Source organism: Ovis aries, chromosome 8, assembly GCF_016772045.2.
Source record: "Ovis aries strain OAR_USU_Benz2616 breed Rambouillet chromosome 8, ARS-UI_Ramb_v3.0, whole genome shotgun sequence".
NCBI classification, from domain to species: Eukaryota; Metazoa; Chordata; class Mammalia; order Artiodactyla; family Bovidae; genus Ovis; species Ovis aries.
In genome coordinates, this window is record NC_056061.1 from 25,529,583 (window position 1) to 25,548,928 (window position 19,346).

General features: G+C 40.3%; 1 protein-coding gene across 7 annotated transcripts in view; it reads left to right on the plus strand.

Moving 5' to 3' along the window:
- The window catches only part of LAMA4 (laminin subunit alpha 4), a 144,687-nt gene that overhangs the window by 28,219 nt on the left and 97,122 nt on the right, over positions 1 to 19,346 (plus strand). For all 7 annotated transcript variants that reach the window (XM_042253295.2, XM_060419476.1, XM_004011190.6 and 4 more), the window contains 2 exons: positions 9,748 to 9,849; positions 18,098 to 18,222. In XM_042253295.2, coding sequence (XP_042109229.1) covers positions 9,748 to 9,849; positions 18,098 to 18,222 — 227 coding nt within the window. The remainder of the gene's footprint in view (positions 1 to 9,747; positions 9,850 to 18,097; positions 18,223 to 19,346) is intronic.

Sequence of the window (19,346 nt, forward strand, 5' to 3'; positions counted from 1 at the left end):
TGTCAGTCTATAGACAATTAAACTCAATTTCTTGTAAAAAGTAATGGTAATTTAGGCAGGCATTTGCAATCCTGTGGGTAATGATCAAATTGGAATATCTATAAAGAGCACTTAGCTCAGTACCTGAAGTCTGTCAATAAACATTAGCTGTTATTATTCACGAAAAGCAGTTGAAGAGGACAGAGATGTCTGCATCTTACAACACTGATTCCCACTAAGCAGTTAAGGAGTCATATCAAAATCCCCTAAACCTTGTAACTCTAAAGTTATTTCTCTCTCCTTGCTCTTAAGGCTAGCCCTTGTGGTTCGCATCTCTTCCTTTCTTGGAAATGTGTCCATGGCATTTGCCCCAGTAAATTAAATAAAACTGAGTCAGTTTTCAGATATTAAAAAAAAAATTGGCAGAGGCTATGTTGTGTAATCATAACTTGGAAGGGAAAGAGTGAAATGCACAAGCCAGCAACATGAGGCAATGTGAGGAGGACTTGGAGCAGAAAGGCAGATGCTAGCAGGAGATTTCTTTTCTTTCCTTTTTTTTTTTTTTTAAGAAAAATTGAAGGGAAAAAAGGCATTGCTAAAGCCCCATTATGTTTTATAAGTGGTAATCACTACTATAAATGAGCAACTTAAAAAGTGTTTTAAGTAACTTTTCAAGGAGGAAATTAAAGAAATTGTCATCAGCATTAATGATGATAATTGGAGCATAATCATGCTCCAATCCAACTCTTTAAAAGAAAATTTTTTATGGCTCTGGGGCTCTAAACTTTTCTTGTTTGATCCTCTTGGTTTTACAACTAAAGAGAGCTATTTATTAGCACACATGGTAAGTATTTCATCACAGCCTGAGTCTAGTGTTATCTACAAGTCCAAATAAGCATTTGATCAAGTACGGGGTTTGAGAACAGTTATTTGAGATCTTTGAGTGGAGTACTGGTTTCCACGCCCAAGAGAATACCGAGAAGACCTACAAAGTGTGCTGAGGAATAGCCACAGAAATACAAAGTAAATGCCATGATAAATATCTCTCCACTCTACAAAATTAAACGTTAACTGTGGACAAGATAGCAACGTTGTGTTCCTCAGAATTCCTCAAGACCTAAATCAGTGGCTCTAGTTCATTTGACTATTAAATTGACTGGAGAGTTTTATAAGCTTGCCAAGGTATGGCAGATAGAGCTCCTAAGCAAAAAGCACAAAGGTAGTTCTAAGAGCCAACTAGGAGAAACCAGCACCATGGTTTGTGTTCAGCTGATACCCTAGCTTTATGATGCCAATCCTAAGAAGAAATATCTTTGAATTGGATAAACCCCTGAGGAATGTTGAAACCACTTTCCTAATCAAGCTATGGTGAAATCACTGTCAAAATCTAAAAATTAACTTCGCCTATTGAAATGTAGGGAATTTCAATGACGCAAACAAGAGCTTAAAGAGACCCAAGGGATGATACATGGGTAATTCTCTCCATATTCAAGTAAAGTCAATCAAAAAGGCAATTTTTTGCTAACTGTAACCCATTGCATAATGCATTTAAATTATTTTAGCACTTCCATTACAGTTTTGTATATGAATAATCAGAACATGTTAAGTCCTATCAAAAAAAAAAAGAGAGGCAAAGTTATCAATAACTTAATTAAGGACTGCTTTCCATGACAGATACTTTATCTTTTGTTTTTATAGATATAGAAAAAAATAGCCTGTGAGATGCCTGCATGCATGCATGCTAAGTCACTTCAGTCGTGTCTGACTCTTTGTGATCCTATGGACAATATGCAGCCTGCCAGACTCCTCTATCCATGGAGATTCTCCAGGCAAGAATACTGGAGTGGGTTGCCATGCCCTCCTCCAGGGAATCTTCCCAACCCAGGGATCAAACCCACATCTCTTATGTTTCCTGCACTGGCAAGTGGGTTCTTTACCACTAGTGCCACTTGGGAAGCTCGTGAGATGCCTACCCATGTAATAAGTTGATATGTTCTTAGAAGTCACTCTTCCCCAGCAAAGGCTAAATTGACTGATTTTTATTTTTTAATATTTATTTTTATCTATGTATCTGGTTGTACTGGGTCTCAGTGGCAACACGTGGGATCTTCAATCTTCGTTCCGCATGGGGGATCTTTTAATTGCAGCATATGAGATATTTAGTTAAGGCACGCAGGATCTTTTTTAGTTGCAGCACATGAGATCTAGTTCCCTGACCAGGGATTGAACCCAGGCCCCTTGCACTGACAGCCCAGAGCCTTAGCCACTGGACCAACAAGGAAGTCCCTAAATTAACATTGTTAAATAGATTAAACTACTGGTTGCTATTAGGTCCCTAGATACTGTCTGATTTTAATTCTTCTCAAGTTTTAAACAGATGGACCTCAGCATTGTGTAAGATCCGGAGACCCTTCAGTAAAGGCACAAAGCTTTAGATCTTTAATTAGCATAACATTCGACCTTAAGGTGACTAAATTTTAAGGTGACTCACACATTAAAAATGAAAAAAAAATGGAAATCACTAAAACTAGAGCTAAAACCATTGTAACCTGGAAACAAGAGAAAAGTGGATTCATTATGCCCATAAAAAAATCGAATCAGGAAGGTAACTGAATGTGGGCTGTTAAATTTTAAGAATACTAATTTAGAAGATAGCAGTGACTCTGTATGTAAGTGAATGAATTTAGAGAAAAAATTTTTTAAAGCTTTCCACAGTAAGTCTTAGTAAATTAAAGCAAAAATTAACGAATCAGAATGTTAGGAGTCCAATTCAGAAAGCAAGATGAGTTGAAACATTTGTAAAGTGTTTGTAGATCCTTGGTTGAAGACACAATACAAAAATTCCTATAATAGGTCAAATCCTATTAAAAGAGGCAGAGGGCTGTGGAGTATGCTCTCGGTAATGGAATTTTATTATCATTAATTCATTATTTGTTGGAACTGGAGATGAGAGTCTGTTTCTCTCTGAGCAGGGTCATCAAGTCTACTCAGAGATCTCAAGATATATCTCAGTCTCTCAGATGACAGCTTCAGGCTCCTCCTAAGTCTGGTCACTTTTGCCATTGTTAGTTTTTTAATGGATGACTGGAGACCTCAGATTCCTACAGAATGCTATTAGACCATTTAAGCTGTTTAGTCAACTGGGCTTTTCAACAGTAATTTTGAAGGTCCTCAGTTCAGTTCAGTCCCTCAGTCATGTCTGACTCTGCGACCCCATGAACCTCAGCCCACCAGGCTTCCCTGTCCATCACCAACTCCTGAAGCTTGCTCAAACTCTTGTCCTCAAGTCAGTGATGCTATCTGGTGGTCCTAGAGATTCAGTATCTATGTGAAAGCAGTGGCTTGTAGCCAACTCCAACTAATTGGCTCCTCTGTGATATTATTTGGAACACACAGTGAGATTCTTGTGAGTTTTTAACTTGAAACAGTATTACTTTGCTTGGTATTCAATTTATTTGATAACTCCAAGAGATTTTTAGGAATTTGTCACAACCGAAGGATGCAGACTGAACTGTACTTCAAAAGACTACAATTTAAGAACTTTTAAGAACATTCAAAACATAATGATGACAGTATTGTTGGTTTAAGTCTAGTGTTTTCAAGGGGATTTCTTTCAATGAGGACAAAAATGATCAGCTGTATAAATGTTATCCTCTTTGTTAAGAAACAATCTTAATTATAACTATATATAGTTAAATAATTAACATTGTGATTATGTGATGAACCTCTGGAAATAATGCCTTCTGCAGGGATATCAACATATATATATATATACTGTCATTGTGAGTTCTAAGTGGCACATGGATATACCACACTAATTTCTTCCTAAGGACCACCTAGTTCTAATTTCTGTAAATATAAAATTAGTCAAGTACACATACATTGATTTTTACTCCAAGTCAGACATCACACTAATCATAACAAAGTAAGCAAATGGCAATTTTAACTCTTATTCTTCAAAGGCAGAAGTAAATGTTATTGACTAATCCAATCTCAGTGTCAGAGCAGGAGGCAAGCTGTGTGTTAAGAGTGGCTTAATAGTGGAGAGCTGTAAAAGGTCTACAAGTGATTCAGTGGAAAGAATTGGTCAAAACAACAATGTGGCTGAAGTAACTTGCTTAGAAAGTAAATATTCTCATTCAGTGGCTTTTATATATTAATAATTGGATATATTTTTAAGCATGTACCTTTTTTTTTAATTTTCTGGGGCTTAAATGAGAGATTTTACATTTTTATTCATTGTAGCCTGCTTTGGATTTGCTGTTTATAATGGCAAAACATTGGAAATAACCTGAATGCCCAACAAAAAGGGTTTGATTAGCATATATTATGGTATACCAGATGGTTAACAGCTCAAACTGATAGTCAAAAAATGGATCTAATTTCTGGGTCCACCATTTCTTATCTGTGTTATTTGATCTGGGAACAATTACTGTAAGCCACACAGACCTGATCAGCAAAATGAATGTAATAGAAGCTACCTCATAGGGCTATGGTGGGGTAAAAACAAAAGACCTATACAACATGACCAAAGCAGTGACTTAAGCATGGCAGATATTTATGCTCAATTAATTTATAATGTAAATTAAATACATTTTTAAAATTTACTTATTTACAAGGGGCAACATGGTATAGTAGAGAAGCAAGATTTGGGTCAGTCTGAACCCCTTACACATCTATGTGATACTGGATGCATTGCTAATCTTCTCTCACTCTCAGTTTGTTCACTGCTAAACTCCAAGTGCTGTGCTCTGCTGTGCTGTGCTTAGTCGCTCAGCTGTGTCAGACTCTTTGCAACCCATGGATTGTAGCCCACCAGGCTCCTCTGTCCATGGGGAATGGGTTGCCATGCCTTCTTGCAGGGGATCTTCCCAACCCAGGAACTGAACCGGGGTCTCCTGCATTGCAGGCAGATTCTTCACTAGCTGAGCTACCTAAGAGAGTGAGTGAAGTCGCTCAGTCGTGTTCGACTCTTTTCGATCCCATGGACTGTAGTCTACCAGGCTTCTCCGTCCATGGGATTTTCCAGGCAAGAGTAATGGAGTGGGTTGCCATTTCCTTCTCCAGGGGATCTTCCTGACCCAGGGATCGAACCCAGGTCTCCTGCATTGCAGGCAGATGCTTTACCCTCTGAGCCACCAGGGTACCTGGGAAGCCCAAAATGCAGATACTTACATCTAATTCACAGAGATGCTGTGAAAAGTAAATACTATAACATGGATGTAGTACTCATCACAATACTTGGTACATAGACTTTCAGTAAATAGTAATTATATTATGATTATCATCATTATTGCAATTATCATCCTTGTTATTATCAATTTTTAAAAGTTGTGGCACCATGCCAGAAGGTACAAATCCCCCGAGTGCTCTCTAAATCACCCACCCACGTGTTATACAGTTGTCTGCTGTAGGTCAATCTTAGAAAGACAAGAGGATTCAGGGTAGCATTGAAAAATTGATTGTAAGACTTCTTCTCTTGCTTACACACACATGTATATACACAAACACATCTTTGTTTAGTGAATTCTGGAGAATACTCTCAAGGGAAGCAGACAGGTAATATTTTCTTTGTAAGAAGACTATTCTGCTTTCAGTTCAGTTCAGTTCAGTCGCTCAGTCATGTCCAACTTTTTGCAACCCCATGAACCGCAGCACACCAGGCCTCCCTGTCCATCACCAACTCCCAGAGTCCACCCAAACCCATGTCCATTGAATCGGTGATGCCATCCAACCATCTCATCCCCTGTCATCCCCTTCTCCTCCTGCCCTCAATCTTTCCCAGCATCAGGGTCTTCTCAAATGAGTCAGCTCTTCGCATTAGGTGGCCAGAGTTTTGGAGTTTCAGCTTCAATATCAGTCCTACCAATGAGCACCCAGGACTGATCTCCTTTAGGATGGACTGGTTGGATCTCCTTGCAGTCCAAGGGACTCTCAAGAGTCTTCACAGGCCTCTAAACATCACAGGTCTTGGATTACTTAAAAGATTGTTAAGCAGGAGCAAAACTAAAAAAAAAAAAAAGGCCACATTTTCATTCTTAAAAATATCACAAAGGTCAATTTTGTCAGTTTCTATAGAATTTCAAGAAGAGATTTAGTAAAAATTAACAGAACTTTCTGGGGGGAAAATGATGAAATGTTTTTACATGAAAGAATTAGCCTTAAACACTCTTCCTAAGGATACTCAAGCTTCTCTCGAACCATTTAACAATCTACCATTCCAAGAAATCCTCTAAAGTTCTACAATACAAAGTCTAAGGTATCAAGTGTATGGGGTCTAGTAATGGCATCAGAAGCTCCCCATTTCCAGGATTTTTATTATCCAATAGTGGTGCCTTCATGTGAATTTTTAAATGGTGCCTCCCGTCTGGATAGATGAGTTAGAAAATACAATCCTTCCAGGTATACAAAACCCAGCAACAAAGGAGCTGGCCAGGCTTCCAACTTTTGGTGCCTCTCAGCAGGGGGCCAAATGACTGTTCCATACAACCTTGTCCCTGCCTCCCTTGTCTTCCCATCTCTCACAGTATGAGACCTGAGCCAAGACATCTTTCACATAAGGTCAGAGCCTTTGCCTAGTGGGTGGGTAAGCGGATAAAGACAGAGTGAAGTCACCTCCTAAACTTAGCATAAAGTAAAGATTTCATCTAGTACACAGTCTAGGTAGTGGTTGCCTGGACTGTGATGAGAAAGACTGCAGACCCAATGCAGCCCCAGGAGACAGCAGTGAGTGGGTTAGCAGGACTAATCACTGGTTTCCAACAGCATGTATGCCTCAGATGTCCTATCCTAATCCAAACCATTCAAGTCACAAGGGTTCATTGAGCAATGACAGTGTACAAATCACTGTGAGTGCCTCTTTGAAATAATCTTTTCAAACCTCGTCTCACAGAGAAATTTCATGGGGTCTTTTAAAAATACATATCCCTCAATTTTTTTCAGTAAACTTAAAATTATTCTAAAATACAAAATCTTCCCCTTTTTTGTTGCTTTTTGGGTTTTTTCCTATGTTGCAATAATTTTAGTTGTTTTTTTTTTTAATGAGTCTCTTAATTTAGCTAGGGCCTCAGGGATATAAGAGATTAGTCACTGTCATATTTAAAATGATGCATTCATTCAGGGCAAATCTTAACTATCTTTGTCTACTTCAGAAGAAAGAGCTGCAAGAATGCCTAAAAGACTTGAGCTACTACCAATTTAAAACACCCTTACAGAAATTTGATTCCTTGGGCCAGAGGAAGGTCTTTACTATAGCTGATGGTACAAGTGGAGCTTTTCATGTACTGCTTCCAGACTCTCTGCCACCACCAGTGTGTTTTTCTGTTTCAAATACACCTCTAGTCTCTGCCCCACTCCTTGGAAGGCATAGAAACAGAGGCCAGAATGGTGGTTACAGAGGCTGGGATGGGAGACAGGCAAACTGAGAGAGGCTGGTCAGAGTAAAACTTCCAGTTAAAAAGCTAACAAATTTGGGTTATCTAGTGTACAGTTAGTAATACTGTATTATACATTTGAGAGTTGCTAAGAGAGCAAATCTTACATGTTTTCACCACAAAAAAGAAATGGTAATTACGTGACAAGATGGAGCTGTTAGCTAATGCTATGGTGGTAATCATTTTGCAATCCATACTATCAAATGAGCATGTTGTATATCTTTTTTTTTTTTTTGGCCCTTTTTTTTTTTTTTTTACTTTATTTTACTTTACAATACTGTATTGGTTTTGCCATACATTGATATGAATCCACCATGGGTGTACATGCATTCCCAAACATGAACCCCCCTCCCACCTCCCTCCCCACATGTTGTATATCTTAAACTTCAGTTCAGTTCAGTTCAGTCGCTCAGTTGTGTCTGACTCTGTGACCCCATAAATTGCAGCACACCAGGCTTCCCTGTCCATCACCAACTCCCGGAGATCACTCAGACTCACATCCATCGAGCCAGTGATGTCATCCAGCCATCTCATCCTCTGTTGTCCCTTTCTCCTCCCACCCCCAATCCCTCCCAGCATCAGAGTCTTTTCCAATGAGTCAACTCTTCACATGAGGTACAATGTTATATGTCAGTTATATCTCAGTAAGGCTGGGGGAAAGAGTTAAACAATTTTTAAAATATAATATTTATTTTATTAAAAAATGTAGATTCTTTTGTTTCACCATCAGACCTACTGAATCAGAAACTCCCCAAATCAAATATCCTTAACTTAGGCAGTTAGAAAACTCAGAAACCACTGGTTTGGAGGCTCCTGAGATAACTAATACTAAGCCCTTCACTACTGTTATCCATTCCTCTTATAATTAAAATTTTTACCATATGTGAAATTAGGTGGTCTGAATTAAATGCTTCCTACAGCAATTTTAGCTTCTTTTCCTCTCTTTTGTTCCCTAGTGGAAACTGAAAAAAGGCTTATCATCAACTATAAAGTCTCCATTATAAACTGGTCCCCTCTCAGCCTTTTCACTTAGAAAGACAGAATTTCTTCACCTTTTAATTTAAAAAAAAAATGTCATTGTGCTCTATTAAACTTATTTCAAATGGAATATATTAAATTTTAGTTTTAGGACTACAGTGTTTTTATACTGTGAATGGTATCTAGTGAGTCTCTAGAGAGAAACAAGCAAGAGGAAATGGCTTTGTGTAACAGTCAGGGACCTCAGCCAGATACAATGAAAAGTTTCCTGGTCAAAGGACAGTACAAACTACAATGAGTCAATGGCGGGTGTGATGGGAACCCTCTTACTTTGTAAGTTTGTGGAAACAACCCAGATTCTTATCTGTCTGGAATTCTTTAGATGTAAATCTGTCTGATAGGCAAGGACTGAACTTCCAGACCTGTGACGGCATGGCATTTCTGCCTTGCAGCGCTGAAACATTCCAAAGAAATGCAAAATACAGATCTATAAGCCAGGAACCATGGCATAAACGAGGACCAATCTCATAGTTCTCAACCTGACTCCTAGTGACATTTGGGGAGGGCCATTCAGCAAATGCAAGGTAGTCTACCATCACAACCCACAGCATCTCTGGGCTTAATTATCTCACTACCAGAAGGAAGGAAAACAATGTATATCTCACAGTCACGCGGATAAACAAAATACAGGGACGGGTACACACCACCCAAGACATGTGTAAGGATTCATTAACTTCCTAACCCCTCCGTTCACAACTTTAGGATCTGAGAAGAGGATTTTTTTTAAGGGTACAACTGTATGAAGCACATCTTTTAAGTCGTTCTGCCACAGCCAATAATTTCTGAACCCGTTAAGTCTTTATTCAAAAGGGAGCACGACGTAGTTCTTCACCCTGATGTGGTTTTGTTTTGTCTTGTTTTGGAAGGAAAGAAAACATTAGAAAGTTTCTCCTTCATTGTTACCTAAAATCTTCTCATCCTTCCTAACAACTTTGGACGGTGTTAAAGGTGTTCCTGTTGTCCTCAGAAAGGGACAGGAGTTCGCGCAGTGCAGACGAGGTCACGGTGCGCGCAGGCAGCTGCACATCGCGACATTTGGGCGCCATTTGTCCTCGCGGTGTCCCGGCTGCGTCAGGAGCCCTCCCCTGCAGCTCCCTGAAACCGCGAAGAGTGGGAAAAGAGGAAAGAAAGATACATAACAAAGACAATTGAATGGTAGCATAAATAGTTCATTTCAGTACGTGTGCTGTAAAGAAATATGTAGATCGTTTACTAATCATCTCTTACTCCTCCCAGAAAATGTTGCCCAAAATTGACCTTTTCAATCATGAAGATGCTTTTGTTGTGTCTTTTTCAGAAATGCGACGCTGGATTCTTCTTTGCCTACTCGGAAGAATGTTTGCCCTGTGACTGTAATGGTAATTCCAACGAGTGCTTGGACGGCTCAGGACTCTGTGTGGTAGGTCGGGGGCACGTGTCACTTTCCATATATTTCATTGAGCCTTTGCATCTCTGGTGGAGATGAAATGTTCTCCCTGGACATTTGGGCTACGGAGAAGCGAACTGCTAATCATGCTTTCTCTTTACCCTTCAGCTTTTCCTGTAAAACACCTCATATAAACTGCTTATGATTCTAAGTGGCCACCAAGGTGTATCTGTGAATGTGCCCCTGTCCCTGGTGGTAACTGCCCCACCACTTTCGGCAGCTGATTTCCAGCAATCAGCCACTGGGGATGGACCTGAAAAATAATACACAGAGGAGGAAACTATCCATCCAGATTCCTCTGTAATAGTATAGTTTGCCATATGTTTGGCTTCACTCCACATAAACTAGGAGAATAAAACAGTTGTTTCATAGCCTTGTTTTATAACTTAAGATAGTCAGGTCTATAGATCAAAATTTCCTGAAAAAAAAAAAATTTTGAACCAAATAGCTAATAAAAATGAGAACTTTGGCATTGTGGTCTTTGTAACTCTGTAATCAAGCCCCCAGAGACTTTTTCCCCTTTAACTGAAATGAATAGTAGACAGTGAAACATGATAGAGATTTATGAAGGAGACTGAGAAACCTTTTAGCAAAAGTGCTTGCTACATATTTCCCATTTTCACTGAATGGATTGAAAACCTAGTGAAAATGGTGATTGAAGTATTTACCAGAAGTGACTTCAGTAGAAGTCGTAGGAGGCATTTTTAAAGACTTATACTCTAAGATCATGTTTTCCTTCATGAGCTATACTACATAGCAGAAGTGGATTCTTCTAGTTCCCAGGAGGCAAAAGCAGCTTTTCAAAATGCAAGGATATTTTTGCATAAACTGGAAACTGCAAAAATACTTAAATACACCTATCTACCTCAAAATTAGCATAATTGATGGCATTAGACAGATGGATTTGATTATAAGTGGTCTTCATGGTGTGTACATGAAGGTGTTATTTTACTCACGCATTCCATTAAGATGCAAATTAGAATATTTCCATTTATTTTAAACCTAACAATTCACATTTTTCTAGGGACAGAAGTAAGTGGCAAACACTAAAGGTTGCTAATGCATTGTAGTGTTTGTTTAGTCCTGGTGTTTCTATTTTCCCCTTCCCCCATCTTCTTAAATAACCATTACATCCAGGATGTCCTCTGTAGCAGTGTAGGCACATGCAGCTGCCAAATCGACCCCTTTCTAATGCTTCCATCTCCGGTTTCCTGTTATTTTAATCCCAGTGACATTTGAAAAGAGAATCCCATGAATGCACTTGAACTAATAATGTACATCTCTGATAATTTGACCAATTAAGGGCTCTTCCTTATCTGGTTTATTTAAGTGTAAGACAATAGGGACTGGCCAGCCCATCAGCTGCTTTTAGGCAGTCAGTAAGATGGAAGACTGAAATAAATTAAAGGGGAAAAAAAAAATCCCTCTTGTTATGCCTATGGAGAGCTATGATAAAACTACTCTTCCTCACAATGACCTTGTCAAGAAAGAAGCTATCGTGGTTTTATCTTCGACCTGGACTTGAGCTTCCAAAGGGGGTGGTCATCATGTGATTTCTTCATCGTTCCTGGAGCATACAAGGTTCTGATAAAAGTTTGGGGATGGACTTGGGTATAAACGTTTATAAACACACTCAGGTCAGTTGCCAATCTTCCTGAAATTGCTTTGTTCCCAGATGGAACATTTTAAAAAAGCCATCTTACTTATCCTAAAAGTGGTCCCTCCACCTCACCCTACCTAGAGGGAAGTGTCTTTTCCCCGATTAAAGTAATATATGCTCAAAGTAAAAAATACACACATGTATATACTATACATGGAATTCAGAGTGAAAAATTACCCACAATCTCATCTCCAAGAGCTAAACATGTGTCTGCTGCTGCTGCTGCTAAGTCGGTTCAGTCATGTCCGACTCTGTGTGACCCTATAGTTGGCAGCCCACCAGGCTCCCCCGTCCCTGGGATTCTCCAGGCAAGAACACTGGAGTGGGTTGCCATTTCCTTCTCCAATGCATGAAAGTGAAAAGGGAAAGTGAAGTTGCTCAGTCATGCCCGACTCTTAGTGACCCCAAGGACTACAGCCTACCAGGCTCCTCCGTCCATGGGATTTTCAAGGCAAGAGTACTGGAGTGGGGTGCCACTGCCTTCTCCGAAACGTGTCTATATTCCTGTAAATTTAATTTAGGTAAGTAAGACTAGATGATGGGCTTCCCAGGTGACTGAGATTGTAAAGTATCTGCCCGCAGTGCAGGAGACCGGGTTCAATCCCTGGGTCAGGAAGATCCCCTGGAGAAGGAAGTGGCGACCCACTCTAGTGTTCCTGCCTGGAGAATTTCATGAACAGGAGCCTGGCGGCCTGCAGACCGTGGGGTTGCAAAGAGTCGGACACGAATGAGTGGCTAACAATAAGTGTAAGTGAGGAAGCAGAAGAGGCTTGCCAATATAAAAAGAGTATGTTGTTACCTAGTTGGCAAATACATTGTCTGTGGTGGCACGCTGGAATCAATCTCATATTTTTCTGTTTCCTTTGTCATCCTTGTTCCAGTTTGCTGGTCAAGCAGGGCCAGCTTCTCAGCTCCTGCCCTGTAGGAGCTGTAACCCCAGCTCATTCTCAGTTCCACCTAACACCTGGCAGCTCACTCTGGGCACCAGAGTTTCAGGCAGTTCTTACAGTTTGCCTGAGCTAACTCATTTCTCCCACCTTCCATAAACAACCAAAAATAAACGGCTTCTTTTGTTTCATTTTATTTTGAAGGCTTGTAATGCTTCTGTTGTAATGCTTCTGTCTTGTCTTCCCCTATTTGTTTTTAATTCTCCCTCCATTCCCATGTTCAGTTTCAATTTAACCTTGTATTTTACAAACTGATTTTAAAAAACTAAGCCATTTGACAATAAAATACAGAGACTAGACAAAGTCATGCTACCATTTTAGACATACCAAAAAATTTACAGATTTCTTTACAAGAGGATTGACAATTCTTCAAATGCAGAAAGGTGGCCAAATGAAAAGTGGCTTAACTAATGAAATCCAATATGTACTGATAGTCTTTTCAAAGGTCTGCCTTGCATCTTATCAGAATTTTGGTGCATTGGGGTTTCAGCAGAATCAGCTAGGCAGAGCCCCAGAGGCCAGGCAGCTCGAGTGGGCATGGCAGATTCTCTAGGAAAGCACTTGAAAGAGGCATGAGAAAGGAATTAAGGTGTAGAAATAGAGCAGACAGATGGCTAGTGATGGGAATGCCTGGTCACTGATAACCCATACTTTATCCGAGTTCTAGAGGCTAGGTACAGAGAACCAAGACGAGGTCATGACTAAGGCCAGTTACCGTCTAAAGAACTGGTGCTTCATCATTAGCAGAAAGCATGGAGCCCACTGACCAGAACTAGGGTGGAGAGAATCTGACTTGAAATTGACCACTTGCACGGGATCCCTTAGATTCTTTGGACTAAGGATTGATTTATTGATTTCATTTATCCACTTAACAAATAAGCATTTTTTGAGTACCACTTAACTGCCTGACACTATTCTAGGATCTGGGTTAAGTGGCCTCCATTATGTGGACTGAAGGGCTGTAGGGAAGAACACTAGTTGAAAATGCCTGTGGATGTGACCAATGTAATGAAATTCAAAGTAAGAGGACCATGGGAGCTTTAGAAATATATGCAGAAACCCCACTTGCTCAGTAACAATAAAAAAAAAAAAAAAAGATAAATTTTGAAGTCTGTGCCGGAATTTCAGGGGGGGAAAAAGCTAAATCTGAATGAAAGTAGATTTGAAACCACTCAACCGCAAAAACATAATTGAAACCTAGAGAGAAAACCATCAACCTGTTAAGTGTTCACATCTGGCTGGTGGAAATGTGAATGAATTTTTATTTTCTTCTTTTCGCTTTCTAGTATACCTGCCCAAGTGTTCTACAACTGTCTGTAATAATTTTATAATTAAAAAGATTGATGTTCAGATGAAATTCTACCTCATTCTAAGCACAATGGAGAAAGGGAAGTAATTCAACATATTTAAGGCTAATGAATTTTTTATTACTCCCAAAGCCTAATTAAAAGCTAATTCAGGAAAGCAAAGATTTTACATCTCTAATTTCTGTAGCATTTTTCTTGTGACTTTCACACTCTCCTTTATGTGTGTAAAGTCAAAATCAACCAACCTAAGTCCCTTTAAGACTACACATGTGTGATCGGTAAACCAACACCCTCATTAGGTATCAAAGAGAAAGAAGAAACTGAGTAATAGGGATTTTTTTTTCATGTTTTACATGCAACTATAAAATTAGTATCTAAATCGAGAGCATAATTCTTACATTAAAATCTTGACAATTTTCCAGTCTGTTGCAAGCTTGGAAAAGTCCAAATTTTGCAAATAATGATTTATTTCCTTGCTAGCTAAGGTTTTGAAATAAAGTCATAAAATTAAATGTGCAAAGGATTCTAAGGATAGCTAGCTCAGTGGAGTCCCCTGGAGCTTTGTGCCCCTAGCATAATAATATGATGAGAACCAAGACAGGTAATAAGTTCTCTATACGTTGTTTTTCCTTCTCCCAACCCTAAACATGTCTCTCCTTTCGTATTCCCCACCTCAGTTAATGACAGCACCATTCTGCCAATCCTCCACACTTAGATGTCCTGCGTGCTTCATCAACTTCCTTTTTCTTTTCACCGATATTTAGCTGGACACCAAATCCTACTAGTTCAACCTAGGAGAGAGCCTCCTCTGTTCTGTGCCATCCTACTGTGTTAATTCATGCCCGCAGCATCCCTCCCTGATGACTAGTACACCTTCCCAACTACTCATGATGCCCTGCTCCAGACTCCCCTTCCCTAATCTGTCTTCCTCACTAGCAATGGAGATATTTTTTAAAAACAACTTAATCAAGGCATCCCCTTTTCTAAAATCCTTCAAGGATTTCTATTCCAGCCTCAGTAAGCTTCTCACTGCCATCTCCCTGGACATATTTTGAGAACCACAAGTCTAGACAGACTACAGTGACCCATGAAGCATCTGACCAGCCACTAACCTGATAGTATTAGGCTTTCTTCTTACCTTATATTGGTGGTGTGGCCCAGGTGTCTAGAGACTCCATTTCTCACATGAAGGAGACAGAGCTGGTGCCCAGATGTCATTCCTGACACCTAATCTGCGATTGATTGTCCAGACATAGCTTTCTTAACCATTGGCCAAAGATTCAGAATGCTTTTTTCATTTATAAGTGAGGTCAGTTTTATTAAAAAATTAAATATTTTAAAATTTTCCCAACAACAGTATGCTATTTATTATTGTCATTTTTTTCCTTTCTGATTTTTAAATGGCAGAACAATGAAGGTAAAGGATATTTTCAGTCTCAGAGTAAAAGATTTAAGAAACATTGTACTCTGTCTCGGCTAGATCTTTGTTTTACAGACAGAGAATAGAGACAGAAAATTCACCTGAGTTGTTCAAGTTCAGTCATCTATACACCGGAGGAGCTAGGGAATTCTCCCTGCTGCCAGCTCTGTCCCTGCCAATCTCACAGAATGTACTTCATTTACCTTTTAGGAAGTTTCATAGCAAGCTCTTCAAAGAAGGCAGATGACTAAAGTCAGTGTTTGCACTCTGAGCACTTAGAGGTCATAGTGATTTGGAGGCTTTGCCCTTGAGGGTAATTGCTCCCTGTGGCTGCCATGGCAGAAATAGGGCCCTAACAAGGAAGCCAGAGCACCCATGGAGTCGCCAAGAATGGTCTGACATCTGACAGCAGTCCTGTTTCCTTCTGCACAGATGGGTTCCATCTGACCAACAAGGACTCGGGCTAGTTTGACCCCACTCTAGAGTAGCCCTGCCAGATTGCTTATGGCTTGTGCTGCATGCTGGGTCGCTTCAGTCATGCCCAGATCTTTGTGATCCTGTGGACTATAGCCTGCCACGCTCCTCTGTCCTTGAGATTGTCCCAGCAAGAATACTGGAATGTGTTGCCATGGCCCCCTCCAGAGGGATCTTCCCGACCCAGGGATGAAACCCATGTCTCCTACGTTTCCTGCATTGGCAGGCGGGTTCTTTACCACTAGTGCCACCTGGGAAGCCCTGCTTATGGCTTAAATTCTGGGGAGTTGGACAGGGCTCATTGGTTTTCCCTGGGATAAGAGACTGCCACCAGTTTTGAGCTGGCTCTGGGTGTGTGTTAATTTCCTTTACTTGCTCCAGATACGAATTCACCCTTTCCCACCTCGGCCTTCCTCTTTCTTTTCAACAAATATTTGCAAGTTTCACTCAGCACGTGACGCAGCATTAAGAACAGTGAGGGAAATGTGTTAACATCTTGTTGTCTGCGCATCACACTATTTTTTCAGTTTCTCATCTGTCAGGCGTCCTGAACTAGCCTCTTTAATCCTATTCTGTTAACATAATTCTAATCAGCAGTCAAAGGTGGCTAATGGCCAAGTCTAATGGCTGATCAATTGGCTAAAGACCGTTCAACCATGATAGCTGTGGCCCACTGTCTAGTGTGTTGTGCTTGATTTGAAGTCCAAACTGTTAGTGAAACAGTATGGCACTTTCCAGTGCAGTCATTTTATGACTCTTTTGGGAAAGGAACCTTTTCTCCAGCACACTGGAGAAGCAGTGTAGTACGGGAATTTCCAGCCTAACCTCTAGAGCCAGATTGCTTGAGCTGAAATCTCACTTTTGAGACACACCTACCATCTGTGTAGCACTGGGCAATTTGCTTAACCTCCTTGTATCTCTATTCATTTTGTAAAGTATGAAAAGAAAATAGGACCTTACAATTATGAAAATTAAATTAATTAATCCACATAAAATGTTTAGAGCAGGACTTCACTATTATTTTAATTTGAACCTCAACATAGGACGTAGAGACAAAATAAAGAGCTCAAAGTTAAGTTCGCAGTCCCTCCATCTTGCCTTCCCCAAGATTCCTCCACAGAGCCCTGTTTGAAAAAAGTTAACTGTTTAAGTTCTGGTGCATAGGTGTTACCAAGGGAGTTGCTCAAACAGTAGGGTGTCTCTTCTAGTAGTACAGTTTTTCACTGAAAAGCCTATTCAAACTTTATACACTCTGGTGAATATAAAGATGAAAACATCGTCATGCTACTGGCATTGCCCTGAGGGGTCTAGTCTAGTCCAGTTGGAGAAAATACCAGTAGACCTGCATCACTGCCTCTTACAGAGGACTAGTGAGAAATTAATCCACCAGTTCAACAAACAGCTGCTGAGTACCACTCCACTGAAGCTGATGGCAGCGCACTGCTGAGAGACAGCGTAGGGGGAAGCACTGCTGAGGCTGGGTGTCCCTGTGTGCTCAGTTGCGTCCGACTCTTCGCAGCCCTGTGTATTGTAGCCCTTCAGGCTCCTTTGTCCACGGGATTTCCCAGGCAAGAATACTGGAGCAGGTTGCTATTTCCTACTCCAAGGGATCTTTCCGACCCAGTAATTGAACCCGCGTCTCTTATGTCTCTTGCATTGGTGGGTGGGTTCTTCACCACTTTGCCACCCAAGGCTGGGAGCTGATGATAATGTGTGTAGGGAAGGAAGGAAGGATCGAGGAGGGGTCATCAGGAAGGAATCCTGAAACTCTCAAAGGCCTGGTGCAGATCTTGAATGATAAACAGGCACTCTAGGCAGAAGAATCAACTGTTGTGAGGTTTTCTTCCAATTATTCCCACCATAAATGGAAGAATCACACAATAGCTTACTATTTCTCGTATATCATTATGCAAGATACCAGCCCATTAGCAGAATATTCTTTATCTACCTTCTACCTTCTAGTCCATTATACTTTACTTGGACACATTTTATTCTTCTGAGCCCATAAATTCTTAAAATGTTCCGCCTAATGTTTACCAGGAGGGGATTTTTTTTTTTTCATTTCATATTTACTAGTCAGTAAACTGATGCTTCCAGGATATTCAGAGCTTGATCATTCTGATTATCATTCTGAATTGAAATGAATGACTAATAATCTGCTCTTCACACCAACTCTGAAGAGAGCCCCCAGGCTGCCAGTGCACGCGCAGAAGTCTTCCCCATGGTTCACACTTTGTAGCATCCACTGGGGCCAGCCTAGCTCCTCTATGCTGACCAGTAAGTATCAGTACATACCATCTATTTTGTCAGGCCCGATGTCCCTTTTGCTTGAAACACTGCTTGATTCCCACATTTGCTCTGTATAAGATTTCTTGTGTGCCCTTGTCAATTTTCTTATCTTTTTGTCTCATAGCACTGCCAGCGGAACACAACAGGCGAGCACTGTGAGAAATGTCTAGATGGTTATATTGGAGATGCCATCAGGGGACCCCCCCGGTTCTGCCAGCCATGCCCCTGCCCCCTGCCTCATGTTGCCAAGTAAGTCTTAAAGGAAAATAGCCTTTTCTCCTGCTTATTCCCTTTGATTTTCTTTTCTTTTTTCTCCCTGTATAGAGTTCTAGAGTTTTTGTACAATCAAAATTGAGTATCTCCTGTTGTAATGAAATTGGAAAAGATACAGGAAAGTTTTCTAGACCGAATCCACTTTCAGGAAAACTTAAAACACTTGCAGTATAGGTGATGACTCTGTTCCCTAAATATTGGGGGTGGGTTGCAGGACACATCACAGACACAGTGAAGTTTCCCAAGCTTTATAAGCAAGGCTAGTCTCATTTTTTCTCTGCTATCCCTTGACCTGGAAAGCCTGCAAATGGTGATGCCAACAGACATTGTAATTCAGTGTTTTCAGTAGTAGTAGTTTCTTCTGACTCCCACAGAGCAGACCTTTTCTACATGTGGCAGCTAAGTGGATTTTCAGGTAGAAATAGAGCATAGATAAACAGAGTGCTTTAGACCAGCCAGCACATAGAAGATTTCTGAGAAAATGAATTTTTACTTCTGGCTGTGTTTCCTGAATGAGAAGTTAAAGACAATACACATACATCTTAGTGGAAATATTGGAATCCTTTTCAGGCACATATATGTATAAATCCAGTAGTCAAGTCAGGACTAGCCATTTTATTGGACTAGCCATTATTTTATTTTATTAAAAATGTAGAATGTAATGTAGAATTAAATGTAGAATTAAAATGATGTAATGGTATTTAGTTTTCCAACGTTTTGCATACTCTATATCAAGTGCTCTTCTGATTGTTTGGATGTAATATTTCCTTGATAGTTGTTGTTCCTTGATTAAATAATGCATCAGAGGTTAAAGCGTCTGCCTCCAATGCGGGAGACCTGGGTTCGATCCCTGGGTCGGGAAGATCCCCTGGAGAAGGAAATGGCAATCCACTCCAGTATTCTTACCTGGAGAATCCCATGGACGGAGAAGTCCATGGGGTCGCAAAGAGTCGGACACGACTGAGCGACTTCACCTCACCTTAACTATAAAGTAACTAGAAAAAGTCTTGAATGCCTTACATACACACACACTCTCTCTGTGTCTCTCTCTGTCTCACACACACATACACGCTCTGTCTTTCTTGTTTTCCTTTTTATTA